Source organism: Pipistrellus kuhlii, unplaced genomic scaffold (assembly GCF_014108245.1).
Source record: "Pipistrellus kuhlii isolate mPipKuh1 unplaced genomic scaffold, mPipKuh1.p scaffold_m20_p_1, whole genome shotgun sequence".
Taxonomy (NCBI): Eukaryota; Metazoa; Chordata; class Mammalia; order Chiroptera; family Vespertilionidae; genus Pipistrellus; species Pipistrellus kuhlii.
The window spans coordinates 175,253,476-175,269,366 of NW_023425404.1; the positions used below are offsets into that span (position 1 = coordinate 175,253,476).

Here is a 15,891-nt window from a genome sequence, read left to right on the forward strand (position 1 = left end):
ATTTACAAACAGTTATGTAGCAGGGTGGATTACAGAATGCTTGAGGAATGAGAAGAGGGACTCTGATCGGGATTTTCGTACAATAATCTGCATGAAAATTAGGCCCTTGTAGCCCAAGTGCCCTTAAACAGGCAAAATGAGAATGGCAGCAGCTCCTTGGAAGAGCTGTACTTCACAGCTGTCACTCAGGCTAGACAGCAGCCACGTCAGCAGAGTCAAGTAAGTGGCCTCTCAGGGATTCACCGGGCTCCAATTCATGCAATAACAATAGCTCACGCGAGGCAGAATGTACTGGGTGCTTCTGCTTTACATGCAGTTCCGTTAGTTCATGAATGCAGTAATAGCCCTTTTTTTTTTAATCCTTGATATTTTCCATTGATTTGTTTCTTTAATATGTTTTTATTGATTTTAGAGAGGAAAGGGAGAGAAACATCGATGTAAGAGAGAAACATGTCTCGGTTGCCTGCCTCCAGCACACACCCTGACTGGGGACCACACTCACCACCTGGGCATGTACCCTGACCAGGAATCCAACCAGCAAGCTTAGGTGCATGGGACGGCTCTCAACCAACGAAGCCACGCTGGACAGGGCTCCGTTGATTTTTTTTATATAGAGAGAGATAAAAATAAACATTAATCTGTTGCCTCCCAGTGATCAAACCCCCAACCTAGGTATGTGCCCTGACCGGGAATCAAACCTGCAGTCCTCTTTATGCGTACAGGATGATGCTTAACCAACTGAGCCACCAGGCCCGGCATAATAATATTTTACAGATGAGGTAACCGAGGCTAAGAGACGTTAACCACTTAACTGCCACAATATTTTAAATTTAATTTAAAAAGCTTCACCGCTTGTACCTATGGACGCTTATGGTGTACAAATGGTTAAGGAACTTGCCCAGGATTGCACAGTTCAAAAGTGCCAGAGTCAGTACACAAAGGGAAAAAAATAGTATCCAACAATTACTTTTGGACCAATTCCCCAGCCTTCCTGTCAGGGAACTGTTACATACGTACTAGTATTCACTTAGATTGTCTTCTTTTTAAAAATATATTTTTATTGATTTCAGAGAGGAAGGGAGAGGGAGAAATGGAAACCTCAGTGATGAGAGAGAATCATCTATGGGCTGCCTCCTGCATGCCCACATCCTGGCATGTGCCCTGACTGAGAATCGAACTGTGACCTCCTGGTTCATAGGTTGATGCTCAACCACTGAGCCACATCAGCTGGGTCTCTCAGACTATCTTGAAGACCCTGTCTGTGTGGGTTTGACTATCTTTCCCTGGCCATGATGTAAATAATCCACCCAGGCCAGGGGCATCTTTGTTTTGATGCAGCACATTCGTTTAGGTAGCTCAGGTATTTGCAACCTGATATTGGCAACTGGCTCCTCTCAGTTTGGACTCGATTGGCAGAAAAGATCTTTCTGCTTTGCTTTATCCCTCCCAGGTATTTTATACTTTTCCCAGAATTGTCAAGTGTACATTTTAAAAAGTCACTACGTACAGGAGGGAAAAATGGTAAATGTCAATATAAGGACGAGCAGTAGGGACACAAGGTACCTTCCTAGCATTATTTTCCTTTACTAAGAAGTTGCTACAGTTTTGGTTCCTTGTTGTTGTTTTTTTTTTTTTATTCTTCTAGATCAGTTGTCGGCAAGCCACGGCTCCCAAGCCACATGCGGCTCTTTGGCCCCTTGAGTGTTCTAACTCCCAGGCCAAAAACCGACTTCTGCGCATGGGCCACGAAGTTTCAATCACACTGTATGTGTGTGCCCGCACATGGTATTTTGTGGAAGAGCCACAGTCAAGGGGCCAAAGAGCCGCAAACCACTGTTCTAGATGGACCTGACTCACTCTGCGTGCGGGAGTGAGACCTGCCCGATGGGGCTGAGGGTGGTGGCTTCTCCATCAGCAATAACTCTCTTGAAATTCACCATGTGCACCGGGAGACAAGTAGATGTGAAGGCCTCTGGAGCATCAATCTGCTCCGTGGGAATTCTGTGATCTCTCTGCTGCCGTAAGCCCTAACCATCCCCCCCCCCTCTTGCTCTTTCTTTAGAGGCCAAAGGAACAGTGTTGGGCCTGGACTGCACAAAACCCTTTACTCCCTGTCCGTGAGGGCCCCACGTCCTCACTCACAAACCCGTGTGTCCAGAGGACACGAGGTAACAGAACAGAGGACATGAGGACAGCAGTTTTCCACCGTCCTGCTCAGCGCCCTGTGTGTGCCGGGCAGGCAGCGTGGGCCGCTGTGGGCAGGATGGTTCTGCCCCCTTTCCTCTCTGCTTTAAGAGACAGCTACCTCCACTTTCCAGGCTGACCGGTTTATTTTTTTTCCCCCCATTGAAAACGTTTGATTTTATAGCTTCCCTGTGTAGATCTAGGCAACTTTCCAAAGAGTCCTCATTCAGAAGTGATGTCCCAGATCCGTGACGGTGCGGGCCTTGGGGAGAGGGTCCTGAGGCCTCTGCCTCCCAAGGACCAGGGCTGGGGGTCTGCCATGGGGGGCGGGAGGGCGGGGGCTGCCCGGGGGCCCAGGCAGTGTTATTTCCGTTTTTTTTAGCAGTCGGCTGATTCTGAGCCGTATCTTCCTGGTCTTCAGCCTTGTGCCAGGCACCAGCCGACAGGACCCACTTGCCTAAGTGGAGCCCCTGAAGTGCAACATGTCTGAAGCAACTGACCTAGCTCATAGCTCTTCACACTGCTGCCCAAATACCAGTATTTGGGGTGTAAAGAATGGGAGAGTCCCCGAAATCGGTTTGGCTCAGTGGATAGAGCATCAGCCTGTGGACTGAAAGGTCCCGGGTTCGATTCTGGTCAAGGGCATGTACCTTGGTTGCGGGCACATCCCCAGTAGGGTGTGTGCAGGAGGCAGCTGATCGATGTTTCTCTCTCATTGATGTTTCTGACTCTCTATCCCTCTCTCTTCCTCTCTCTAAAAAATCAATAAAATATACTTTAAAAAAAAGAAAAAAAAAGAATGGGAGAGTCGATCTCCAAGCCCTTCCAGGGCCTGTGATCAGCACTGAGGGTAACAGAGCAAAGGAATGGTCCCTCAGACAACTGTCAGATTCTTATAATACATGCCCACTGTGGAAATTGTTTAAAAGTGGAGTTTGTAAGCGTGGTAAAGGATGAATGTAATAACTACACTAATCCTGCTCCTAAAAATATAATCATGGTTAATTACTAATAACACTTTGGCTTACTTCTTTCCAGTTTCTTTCTCTCGACACGTAATGACTTTTAACAAAGTGGAAGTCATACTGAATATTCAGAATTTATTTTATTTTATTAGATGTATTAGGGCCACATGGATGAGTAAGATTATATGAGCTTTGAGTGTACAGTTCTGTGATACATCATCTGTTTGATGCAGCGTGTGCTCACCACCCAAAGTCTAGTCTCCTTCTATAACCATATATCTGACTCCCTTTCCACCCTCTTCTCCCTCCCCCACCTCCTTTCCCTCTGGGACCGCCACCCTGTTGTCTGTGTTCATGCGTCTGTTGGCTTGTTGCTTTCTGTTTTACATTCCACATGTGAGTGAAATCCCATGGCTCTCGTCCTTTTCTGTCAGGCTTATTTTGCTTAGCATGATACGCACAGGGTCCATCCTGTTGTTCAAGCTGCAGTATTTAATTTCGTTTTGTAAGCGTCCTGTGCTTTGTTTAAACATTTCTTCATAGACATCTTAATGGCTGTAAAATATGGGTAAGGGATCAAAAGAAGTTTTCATTCAAATCCTAATCCATTCACCAGTATTGACATGTTTTACTGAAACTTTCCAACTAAACCCAGAGTAACACCTTGCCGGTGCCACTTGGCAAGGCAGTGACATCTGTCTAGTTGCGTTTGATTCTAACCACAAAGGGTGAGCAGAGTGCTGCTTCCGGGGTCGGCCCGCCCAGTCTGAGCAGAGCAGGCTTCAACACAGTGGGTCACGTGGTCCCAGAGGATCCCAGTCAGTGAAAACCGGGGCCAAACACCAACCTGTGTTCTGCCTCCTTTATTCTCCCTTCTGCTGCTTTTCCTCCCAAAATTAATGCGCATTGCCAGATTGGTTCTCACTCTCCGTGGAATCCGTTCAGTGGATGAGACTTTGCATAGGCAGGTGGCATTGGGGATACTTGACTGGCCTTATTAAACTCTGGTTTAAGGAAAGTCCTACTTCAGACCGATACAGGTATGCCTTCCTTTTGTTGACTTTTGAAGAATATATTTAAACGATGATTCAAGAGTGGCCTGTGGCACAGGTCTGTGAGGCAGCAGCCTATGTATGAAGATGGTTATTGAAGAAAAAAACTTTTCGGCAAGAAGAAACATTTCCTAACCCACTCCTCCTTCCTGTCATTCAAATTCTTCAAAGGGTGTTGTAAGGTTTTTTATTTGTTATGTCAATGTGATGTTGCCTAAAAATCCCAAAGCTGTTAGCAGTGAATAAAGATAATCATTTCTGATTGCTTTCTTTAAAAAAAAAAAAAAGGAAGAAAAAAGGTGATAAGAAAACGTAAAGAAAGCCCGGTGGTGGTACTTTAGAATTGGGGCTTAGGTTAAATATTTCTTATTTTCTTTAACGTGACAAAACCATCTTAAGAAAACACACAGCTAAGACATAGTGGCAATAATTCGTATAAATGAGGCTATTAACTGAGCTACCAACGCCATTAAAAACAATTAGTTCGTACTTCTGAAAGGCCTCAGAGAAATCTTAAGATGTAGGAATTGCTTTGTGCAATTCTAAAAAGAATGTCAGGCTCTATGTTGGATTACTATCCGGTCCGTTTTATTGTAATTATTCAGAGATTCTGTAAGACTACGTCTCAAAAAATAATGAACAGTTAATGAACTACACCATAACCAAGTCGGACTTGGGCCAGGTCAGTTGAGTTTCTTGAGAGGAGAGAGAATAGGGACACGTAAGTGGGAACTGTGTGGGCAGGTGTATTCCTGCTGAAAACAGGACTAACTCGCATGGCAGTCCAGCCCTCTGAAGAACTAGGTATAAATCTGTCATTAAAAATGAGTGTTATATTATTGATTTAAAAAGTAGTCAAGTATTAGCTTCCAGTATTTTAATTTTAAAGAGCATCATTGGGTACAACTGTTACAGCTTGAGTCAAAGAAGACAAATCATGTTCCTTCCGTGAGATGTTCCTTAAATTCATCTTAAGTTAAGTTTGACTTGAAAATTTTCAGGAAACTGTGCTGAGCCTAAAAATTCCTCCAAACCTTAGCATCTGTTCTGTATCCACAAATGGAAATTACTACATGTCAAATGCAAGAAGATGCTATTTCCTTTAGACAGTGTCTTTTTTTTTTACAAGTTTACATCAAAAGTCTTCTTAGACCTTAACAGTGTTTTGTTTCCTTGTGGCAGGACAGCTAATGTCTGATCTTTTGCATGTTCTCCCACCCAGTGCCCTGCCAGACGGTTCTAGATTACTTGAAGACGGTGCTACAGCATCACAACCAACTCATGATCCCACAGCCAGTTGAGCAGCCCTCCGAGGTAGGTCTCCGTTTGTTATAAGGTAAATGTTGTTCCATTGGGAATTTCCTCAAAATGAAGCGTCTTGATGGCTTACCCACATATACCAGAACAAGTTGGCTAACAGAATACATTTCTGACTCGCTGAGGCTTACGGGTCTATCACTTGTGAGTATGTAGACTGTGGCAAAAGATGATGATGCGTGTATTTAACTCACAAAGAGTCAGTCTGTACTCTGGGAGCGATAAGAGAGAAGTGGAAGTTTCCATAATGTGGGAAGTTTTTCTGCCATTCTTTTGGCACAGGGAGGGCTGGAGATGGGAGCCTCCACCTGTTGATCCTCAGGCAGAGCCAGGGTTCTGGAACGCCCCTTTCTGTCACCCAAGCCGAGGTCCTCCGGTGTTTAGGGCCCCGGAACGCGAGCGTTTTGTTCCCCTGGACCCCAGGAGAAGGAACCACGGTCTCTTCCAACGTGTAGGGGAAGCGGTCTGTTTTGGTGGTAATGGCTGTACCTCTTAAACCACAGTACATTTGTACAGGATCTAAGGCTCCGTTTCCTGGGCGTGTGACTTTCATCTTAGGGACGTTAGACCCTAAATCCAGTGAAAGAAGCTGTACCTTACAGGGGTTACCCATGTCTGGGGCTGATAACAGTAGATGGAAGTAGCTCAGTGTTTCCACTTGGCAGGCCGAGTTGTCCAAGTTAGTCACCGTGGGAGGTTGACCCACTCCGTCATCTCGTGGTCACACGCCCATTGACATTCCCCGTGTCCAGTGAAATAACATCAAAGTACCATCTCTGTGCTAGGCATGTAGTCGATCCTGCCCCACCCCTGTTCCCCTCCTGACCCTTGTGCCTCTCTGGTGAAGAAATACAAGGCCACAGGGTCATCCAGTCCCCCCCCCCCACTGTGAGGGGCGGGAGGAAAAGGGTGGGGTCATCTCGTGCAGACTGAGACTCACGTGCCTTGTGACGTGAGATGCTCCCTTTCCCTGAGATTTGGAGGAGGGGCGTCAGAGGTCTGGTGCTTTCCGGCAGCCTCAGCCTGTCCCTAGTCCCACCGCACGCCCTCTCTCGAGTTCAGCAAAAAAGGAAGGTACCAAGTTGAATTCAGCGTACTGCCTTCTGCCACACTGGTTTCAACCTTCGTGCACACCCACACCCCCATTGTGGGCAGTGCCTTTGCCAGTGCCCCTGGCCCACGGCTAGGTTACCCAGCGCCGCCTCCTTCTTGTGCCAGCCTTTATTCTTTGTCTCGTGAACTGTTTCCTCTCTTGTTTCTGGGCCATTCTCCCGAGTATCAAGCACACTCAAGTCTTCCCACCCTGACAATAAGCCTTCCTTTCTTCCTCCTCCTCTCCGCCAGTTACTATCTTTCCTTTCTCCTTCCCTCACCCAGAGAGTCCCCTGTCAGCACGTCCAGTCTGCACCTCTGTCAGCATGTTCACAGCACATCTCCCTCCCCGAAGCCTTGGCCAGCCTCATCCCCGTTAGCCTCCCTGGTGCCGACCATTGAAAGCACTTGCCAAAGGGGGACCTCGTCTTTTAAAAGTGATTAGACATTCGAAAGGCGGCTCTCTATTCGTCATCTCCACCCTCTTAACCTCCACTTGCTCTCCCACCGCCTGTAATCTGTCTGCAGCCCCACTGCGCGTCAGAACGCCTGTAAGAAGCCTGAGAACGGTCCCATCGCCCAGTCCAGGGCCCTTTCTCAGCCTGGGTCATCCCCAGCACTTCACCCTCCTCCACTGCCTCCGTGGCCTTCACGTCAGGACGCTCTTCTGGTTCCCAGCCTTCTCCGTCCGGTGTTCGCCAGAGTTTCATCCTGCGTTCCCTCTCTCTCTCTTTTTTAATTGTACTTTCTTTTCTTTTTTGAATATATATATATATATATTTTTTATTAATTTCAGAGAGGAAGGGAGAGAATCATTAATCAGCTGCCTCCTGCACGCCCCACACTGGGGATCAAGCCGACAACCCAGGCCCATGCCCTGATGGGGAATCGAACTGTGACCTCCTGGTTCCTAGGTCAACGCTCAACCACGGAGCCATGCAGCCGGGCCTGCATTGTTCTCTTGCTCTGCATGGCCCTTTTCCGGTCAGTCATGTTCTCTCTCTCTCTCTCTCTCTCTCTCTCTCTCTCTCTCTCTCTCTCTCTCTCTCTCTCTCTGAACATCAGACTCCTGTAGGTTAACGAGTCCCTGATCCAGCTCCAGACCACCAATCCCCAGGGCTCATCTCTGGACCAGGGAGTCCAGAGCCTGACCAGCAGTGGAATGCCATGCACCCCGAACTCAGGACACCTTTGAATGCCCACCTGGGCTCCTGCTTTATCTACAATAAAAGCAGCACTGCCTGGCCGGTGTGGCTCAGTGGTTTAGGGTCAGTCTGTGAAGTAGGAGGTCACAGCCAGGGCACATGCCAGGGTCACAGGCTCAATCCCCAGTCGGGGGCATGCAGGAGGCGGTGGATCAGTCATTCTCATCACTGATATTTCTATTTCTCCCTCTCCCTTCCTCTCTGAAATGAACAAAAATATATTTTAAAAGGCACCATCCCTAGGCAGAAATTTCTGGGGCATCACCGACTCTTTCGTCATCCTCCTTCCTGGCACCCACGTGTTTGACAGCCATGTTGAATAGTCTCTCTTCTTGTCTCTGGTTCATGTTCACCACTTTTCACCTGGACTGTTGACAGTAGATTCTGCCTTCTCCATTCTCCACACTGAACTTAACTTCTCTAAAGTACAGATTCAAGATGAATGTCACATACTTGATTGCTCCTCAGAAAGGGCTCATGGTTTCCTAACTTAACATTTCTATTGTACCAAAAGCACATCTGAAAAGCCCACTTTCCCCCAGAAGCTTTCCCTGATGGCCATACCCTCTCTGCTCCGCGGGCACATTGTTCATAAGATGAATTCTGCGCTTACTGAAAACTCAGTGTCCACCTGAGTCTTATATTTGGTTGATTCTATGAAGACATAGAGCACTGTGCATCTTGGTTTTTTTCAAAGTTGACTCACCAGTAGGTCAGGGTTTAATAACCTGTTGGTAGCTAGTTGAGAATAGCATGCAATCGGAATTCCATGAAAACATGAAAGTAGGGGAAATACCTACATTTCCTCTGCATAGGACTATTTAAACTTGACTTGTCATCATTAATGCTATGTTATTTTTATTGTCATATCAGACATATAAGCATTTTCTCATTGGTGGTATTTACTACATTTAATTTCTATTAACTATGTATAATAAATCTCATCCACAACACAGATTATTCTGAGCTGTTTTGAACTGTAAGTTACTTTCTCTTTTTTCTTTTTAAAGAAAATTGCCTTCAAATGCTATTTCTGTATTTTATGAGAGCTACATTTTATGGAAAGGTATCTGAGTATATTTTGTAAGGATTTGAGAAAGCTCCTTCCTTGTATTGTCACTCCCTAATCTCAAGTACCGCCTGTCTTTTTTTTTTTAATTTAATAAATCTTTATTGTTTAGATTATTACAATAGTTTCTCCTCCCCCCCCCAAAGCTCCCCTCCACCCGGTTCCCACCCCACCCTCTGCCCTTACCCACACTCTTGTCCTCATTCATAGGTGAACTATTTTAGTCCAGTCTCTTCCTGCACCCCCCAAACCCCTTTTCCTCTGATAATTATCAATTTACTTTCTTTCATTGCCCCTGATTCTATTATATTCACCAGTTATTCTGTTCCTCAGATTTTTAATTCGCTTGATTTTTAGGTTCACTTGTTGATAGATATGTATTTGTTGTTCATAATTTTTATCTTTACTTTTTTCTTCTTCCTCTTCTTAAAGAATACCTTTCAGGATTTCATAAAATACTGGTTTGGTGGTGATGAACTCCTTTAGTTTTTTTCTTATCTGTGAAGCTCTATATCTGACCTTCAATTCTGAATGATAACTTTGCTGGATAGAGTAATCTTGGTTGTAGGTTCTTGCTATTCATCACTTTGAATATTTCTTGCCATTCTCGTCTGGCCTGCATAGTTTCTTTTGAGAAATCAGCTGACAGTCGTATGGGTGCTCCCTTATAGGTAATTAACTGGTTGTTGTTTTTTTCTTGCTGCTTTTAATATTTTCTCTTTGTCTTTTGCCTTTGGCATTTTAATTATGATGTATCTTGGTGTGGTCCTCTTTGGATTCCTCTTGTTTGGGGTTCTCTGTGCTTCCTGTACTTGTAAGTCTATTTCTTTCACCAGGTGGGGGAAGTTTTCAGTCATTATTTCTTCAAATAGGTTTTCAGTATCTTGTTCTCTCTCTTCTTCTGGCACCCCCATAATTCAGATGTTGATACACTTGAAGTTATCCCAAAGGCTTCTTACACTGTCTTCAACTTCTTGGATTCTTTTTGCTTTTTGCTTTTCCAGCTAAGTGTCCTTTGCTTTTTTGTATTTCAAATCTTTGACTTGCTTCTTGTGGCCTGCCTCTTTGTCTCCGAATTTTTGCTGCTTCCTGAGTAGGGTATCTTTGTGTGCTTGGTTTCCTATATGGCCCAGTGCGTAAGCCTCCCCAGTTACCTGAGATGGACACTCTTGGTGCTCCCCTTTGTGGACTGCATGTACAGCCTTGTTGTAGTTAAGTCTTGATTGTTGTTGGTATCACTGGGAGGAATTGACCTCCAGGCCAATAGGCTGTGAGTATCAGCTGTGTCTATGCCGGGACACGTTCTGTATTTGGAGACATCCTTATAGGACCAGACTTGCAAAATTGCAAAAGCCTCTGCGCTCAGCTTGGATGGGGCTGAGTCTCAAGGCTGGGCCGACAGTCTTGACTTACCATAATCCCTGCCCTTGCGCATGTGCCACCAGATCTCTGCCTTCCACGACTCCCCTGAGTTTCCACCTGACAGTCCAGATTCCCCCTGCAAGAGTGTGTGTGCCCCCAGGGCTCACCAGGAACTGGGTTTCAGTACAGTGGGAACGGGGATTCAGTGCAGTCAGGAGCTTCCCACTCCTTTCGCTACAGAGAGGCTGCAGCAACCTCTACAGTCAGACCTCTCTGCGTGCACTCACGGGCGCTCACACCACTAGAACCTTGTCCGCTGCAGCTCCCCAGAGCTTCCGAGTCTCCGTGTGCCTTTCTCTACAGTCCAGACTCCCCCATATGAGCCTGGGTCCACAGGGTTTTGGCTTGAGCTGGGATTCAGTGCAGTTGGTGATTTCCTTTCCCCTCCCACCAGCCAGGCACTCGGCCGCCCTTCCTCTCTGCATATGTGTCTTCCTACTTCAGCACTTTGCGGCACCTCTGATCCATGAGCTTTTCTCTTTCCTTCTAGGTGTACAATTTCCACTCAGCCCGCTCTCCTGTGGTTTTGGATGATGTCCGTTCTGTCTTTTAGTTGTTGTTTTGAAATTGTTGTGCGAGGCAGCAGTTTAGGTGCTTACCTAGGCCGCCATCTTGGTTTCTCCAGAGCAATAGTCTGAAGCTGGGGTGGATGCCACCACCGGGCCTGTGCAAATTCACAAGCCAGGTCCTCGGCAGCCAGAAGCGGTGGCAATAGCCAAGTACCGCCTGTCTTGAAATAGACTCAACTCTGGTCCAAGAGACAAACTCTTGAGTTTGGGGGCATGGGAGACTATGGGAAAGGACTTAACTTAGGAGACCCTGGGAAAGGGTTGAACCTCCTTGGCCACACAGCTCTGGGAATCCTAGCTTGTCAGATGAGCTCTCACACCCGAGGGAAAGCCCTTTTAAAACTTGCGCAGTGTGGAATGACCACAAGGTTTTAAAACTAGTTGCACCGTCTCTTTTTCCCAGGCTGGCAGGAACTTACAGGGACCACAGCTAAGAAGCTGGTTTTCACCTAATGAAGGTGGGAGTCCTCTGTCTTCCTAGTCCTTTTTTATGGTCCTCTGACTTTGGTGGTCTCCTTTAAGTTCTTTAACGTTGCCAGTTTATTAGTCAGAAGCTCTTCAAGAAGCCTGCATTACAGCGCGTTGCTGAGTGACTGCCGTCTGCTGGTCACAGTGGCATACACTGCGTCTTTAGTCACAGATGTTCATCACACCTGCTCTCTCGTGCACTGTTCTCGGCCCTGGAAGAAGGCACAGACTAAAGGAGATAATCATCCCAGACCCCGTGGGTTTATCTTCTGGTGGGGAGATTGGTGGACTCCTGCCCATAGGCCCACAGGCTGAGATTATCATCCTTATTGGACAGAAGAGAGCTTAAGTTGAGAGAACTTGTCACCTGGCCAGGGCCTGCGCCAGAGCCCACCACTGAGCTTACACCAGCATCTCGGCCTGTGGCCAGGGCACAGAGTGCGTGTGGCAGCCTCGGGCTGCTCACCGTGGCTCGATACCTGGTGATAGTTATTCGTGAGGCTCTTCCACAGCAGTGCTTTTGACACAGTTGGTGGCCTGAGGCAGCGAGCCTTGGCTCCACCTTCCCCAGGCCCCTGCGCTCGGGGCTGAGGGGTCAACTGATCAGAACCCTGTGACCCCTTCCTCCCTGTGCATGGGAACCAGTGGCATTCTCTTCCTCGTACCTGCCTTTGTCTGCTCCCAAAACATACCCTCTGATCCGCATCTTTGTGAAGGGCACCCCACTTCTCCTGGGAATCATCTCGGCTCCCCAGGCTCCCATACCGTGGCTCTCTGAATATGCTTGCCTGACCCCCTTGAGTCTACATCGTTCACGCTGGTTTCCGCAGCTACACTGCCACAGACTCGAGTCATTCCTCCCTCTCAGCTCCCCCATGACACGGCAGTCTCGGCTGAGGTGCCCTTTGGTACCCTGGGCTCCTGCCCACCATCACTTTATCATTTGCTGTAATACACAGAGTCAGGGTTGAGTTATGCTCCCAAATACTCGCATCTTAAACCTTAAATCTATGGTAACTTAATTCATTCCTTCCATTTTACGGTCAGGGAAACGTGGACCCAACAAGTTGAAGTAATAACTTGCTCAAGAAACACAACAAGACCCGGAGCCAAGATTAGATTAAAACCCACTGGAACCCTGGCCAATGTGCCTAAGCAATTAGAGTGTCAGCCCATGGCCCTTGGGTTCAACTCTCAGTCAAGGGCACGTACCTGAGTTGCAGGTCTGTTCCCTGCCCCCCAATCAGGGCACATAGGTGAAGGGACTCCCAATGGCTGTGTCTCTCTTACATTAATTCCCACACACACACCCTTCCACTATCTGAAAGTAATAGAAGCTGGAACTGGTGTGATCCAGTGGATAGAGCGTCGGCCTGCGGACTGAGGGGTCCCAGGTTTTGATTCCTGTCAAGGGCGTGTACCTTGGTTGCAGGCACATCCCTAGTAGGGAGTGTGCAGGAGGCAGCTGATTGATGTTTCTCTCTCATCGATGTTTCTGGCTTTCTATCCCTTTCTCTCTTCCTCTCTGTGAAAACTCAATAAAATATATTTTTTAAAAAATAAAAGCAATAGAAAAATATCCTCGGCTGAGGATTAACCAAAAAAATTAATAATAAATAAGGTGACTTTAAATGCAAATACAAACCATGTGCCACATCCTCCCTTAAGATGGGAGTCACACTACTGAGCCGCACTACTGCTAATTCAAGGAAGGATGAATGAATGCTGTGAAGATGAGTATGATTCGGTGGCAGTTTCATAGCCAAATCTGGCCGTCCCCTTCCTGTTGGCGTCTGTGCTGTTTGCCCTTCTCAGTGCCTAACTGCCCAGAGCACTTTTGAAATAAAACCCTAATAGACCCAAACATTGTCAAATTTATCGCCTGTAGTAAATCTGCAGCATTGTAAAATGGAGTGCGTTTCCCCTTCTTTATTTGGTACACCTTAATTACTGGGGAAGGAGTACATTAAAACTGAGATCATGGGTTAATTAATCGTCCTGGACTGTAGAATTTTATGGATAGCCAGAACTAAAGTAATGGTTGTGTAGGAGCCGTTGACTAAACATGGATTATAAATGTTACAGAAATCCCCATAATTAGTCCCACTGCAGCTATTTAGCTTGGGGATTTTATAGCAGACATAAATTATGAAGGTGAAAAGTGCGAAAAATTTTGAGTTGACATAGTGGCATTTGCAAAAACTATAATTTGAAGGGGAGAAAAAAAAACACCTGTTTTGTACTATTAGTAATTTTTTTTTCCAGTTTCCACAATTCTCCCTTTTTAAATTTTACTTTTTAGCGTTTCCTCTATCATGCAATCAATGGCCATCAGGCGTTCGGTGCATACACACAAGTGCTACCTCACGAACATAGACCCCCAGCCTCATCGCCACAGGGGGAAGGGGCCTCTGTGATCACACTCCTCAAAGCCATTTCTGCATATTTTAATACATTGAAAAGGAAAGTTACCTGGCTCTATTTAAATAGTGTTCCCTGTCATTGGATCCCGACACATTTTAACCTACCTGTTAAAATGCAAGTTATAAATAGCTTCCGCTTTCAAAGGTGTTCATTATACCTCATTGGCTCTTGTTATAGAAAATGCAAATGTAATTTGAAAAGTGCCCGTTGTGAGTGTGAGCAATTACGTGTGCTCTTCAATACCCGGCTCATTGTCAGCACACACAGCCACTCCGCTTGCCTTTGAAATGGAGATCGCCTCGGCATCTGGCTGGCTGGCTAAGTGGGTAATGAGAAAATATTTCGCTTTTCCAGGGAAGCAAGCAGCTGTTGAACAACTATCCTGTCTACATAACGAGCAAACAGTGGGACGAGGCTGTAAATTCTTCAAAGAAAGACGGGAGGCGGCTCCTGCGGTACCTCATCAGATTTGTTTTCACAACCGATGAGCTTAAGTACTCGTGCGGCCTTGGGAAAAGGAAAAGGTCAGTGCAGTCAGGAGAGACAGGTCCCGAAAGACGCCCTCTGGATCCAGTTAAAGTAACATGCCTCCGAGGTACTGCATCCTTCCGCTCAGCGTCGCCATCTGTGATCTCATTTCACCGCATTGGCTGTGGCTCGCGTGCAAGTGTAGCCCTTCCTTTTTTTTTTCTTTTCTTTTCCTCCCCACACTGAGACCTCATAGGCTTCATGCGGCCCATCTATTGGGTATCGACAAGTTTTTTTTTTTTTTTAATCCTGGTTTGCTTTAGCCTTGGTGTCCTCCCTGAATGGCACGTAGCATTGATAGCACCTCATGTTTCACGCTGACTCGCTCTGCTGCCAGAGAAGGCCATCTCCAGCCACACTGAGCCGTGGCACAGAGGAAGGGAAGGCGTGAAATGATTCGTTTTAATTAGCCAAGTGGTAGGGAGAGCCCATTTTCACTTGCAGCCTGTAGCCCACCCCCTCCCCATCTAGCTTCCCTCCAGAATATGTGCCCCCAACTCCTTAAACTTATTTAGAATTCATTTTCCTCAGTATCCAGAGTATTACTTGGCCCTATCAAACTTGATTCGTTTCAAAAAAGTTCCTGTATTAAAAATACTACTTAGGTAATACTGGATCAGAATTAATAACTGGTTACTTTGCAACTGATCCACACTTGGTAAGCCAGGCAGGGGCTGAGGTGGAAGAATCAAGAGATACACCATTCACGCAGCAGGTCCAAATAGACAGACATTAGACAACCAGGAACATTAGAGAGCCAACAAAAAAAAAACGGTTCACACCTGAAAAATGTCATACTAAGAAGCTCAGCTGTTCACCTGGATAGGTCAGTAGCAAGTTTGTTGGTTGGAAAGATTTCACAGTGACTTACCCTGAAGATCGATCACATATTTCTCGACGAGGAAGCCACAGGGAAAGCCTGAGCATTGACCAGCCTCAGTTGTACCCGGGACACACTCCTGCACTCCCTGCTGGGTGCCCACAGTACCTGTTAGTGTGTCTAAACGCCTGTGTAGTATTTGTTAGCAGCCGAGTCCCCCACACCCGTCCTGGGCGTCTGATTCAGCTGGGCCAGGGCGGGCATGGGGAGGCATGCATTGCTGTGCCTCAGGCCCATCCCCGGTGATCCTGAGGCCAGTGGTCCTAGTGGCCCTTACTTCATACCACTAGGGCTCTGCAGCACCTGTGCCTAGTGCAGGAATACACCCTTATTAACCAGGCACAGGTGCTGCAGAGCACCCCCTGTTAGCAATTCTGGAAATTCCACTTGCTCAGAGTGGGTATGATGGAAATTTTCAGGGTCTCTCTGAGCCAACTAGCCATGATGTCCTATATTTTCCAACATCATCAGAGCTGATGGGATACTCACCACGAGGACCAGAGACAGGAGCGGGCCTGGGACTCCCCTGAACTTGACTCCATGAAGCTGGCCTGGGGCTAAGGGACTCAGAATAAGGGGCCTCAAGTGGTGTCCCTTTCCAGAAATCCTTATGAAACACTAGAGGCCCAGTGCATGAAATTCGTGGACTCAGGGAGTCCCTCAGCCTGGCCTGGGCCCTCTTGCAGTGCGTGAGCTCTTGGGGGGTGTAAGCTGGC

General features: G+C 46.8%; 1 protein-coding gene across 2 annotated transcripts in view; it reads left to right on the plus strand.

Annotated features, from left to right (window-relative positions):
* The window catches only part of BEND4 (BEN domain containing 4), a 38,172-nt gene that overhangs the window by 13,575 nt on the left and 8,706 nt on the right, over nt 1-15,891 (plus strand). The window contains exons 3-4 of one of the 2 annotated variants that reach the window (XM_036417538.2): nt 5,424-5,515; nt 14,122-14,362. In XM_036417538.2, the coding sequence (XP_036273431.1) occupies nt 5,424-5,515; nt 14,122-14,362 (333 nt within the window). The remainder of the gene's footprint in view (nt 1-5,423; nt 5,516-14,121; nt 14,363-15,891) is intronic. The other variant, XM_036417544.2, reaches the window with a different exon arrangement.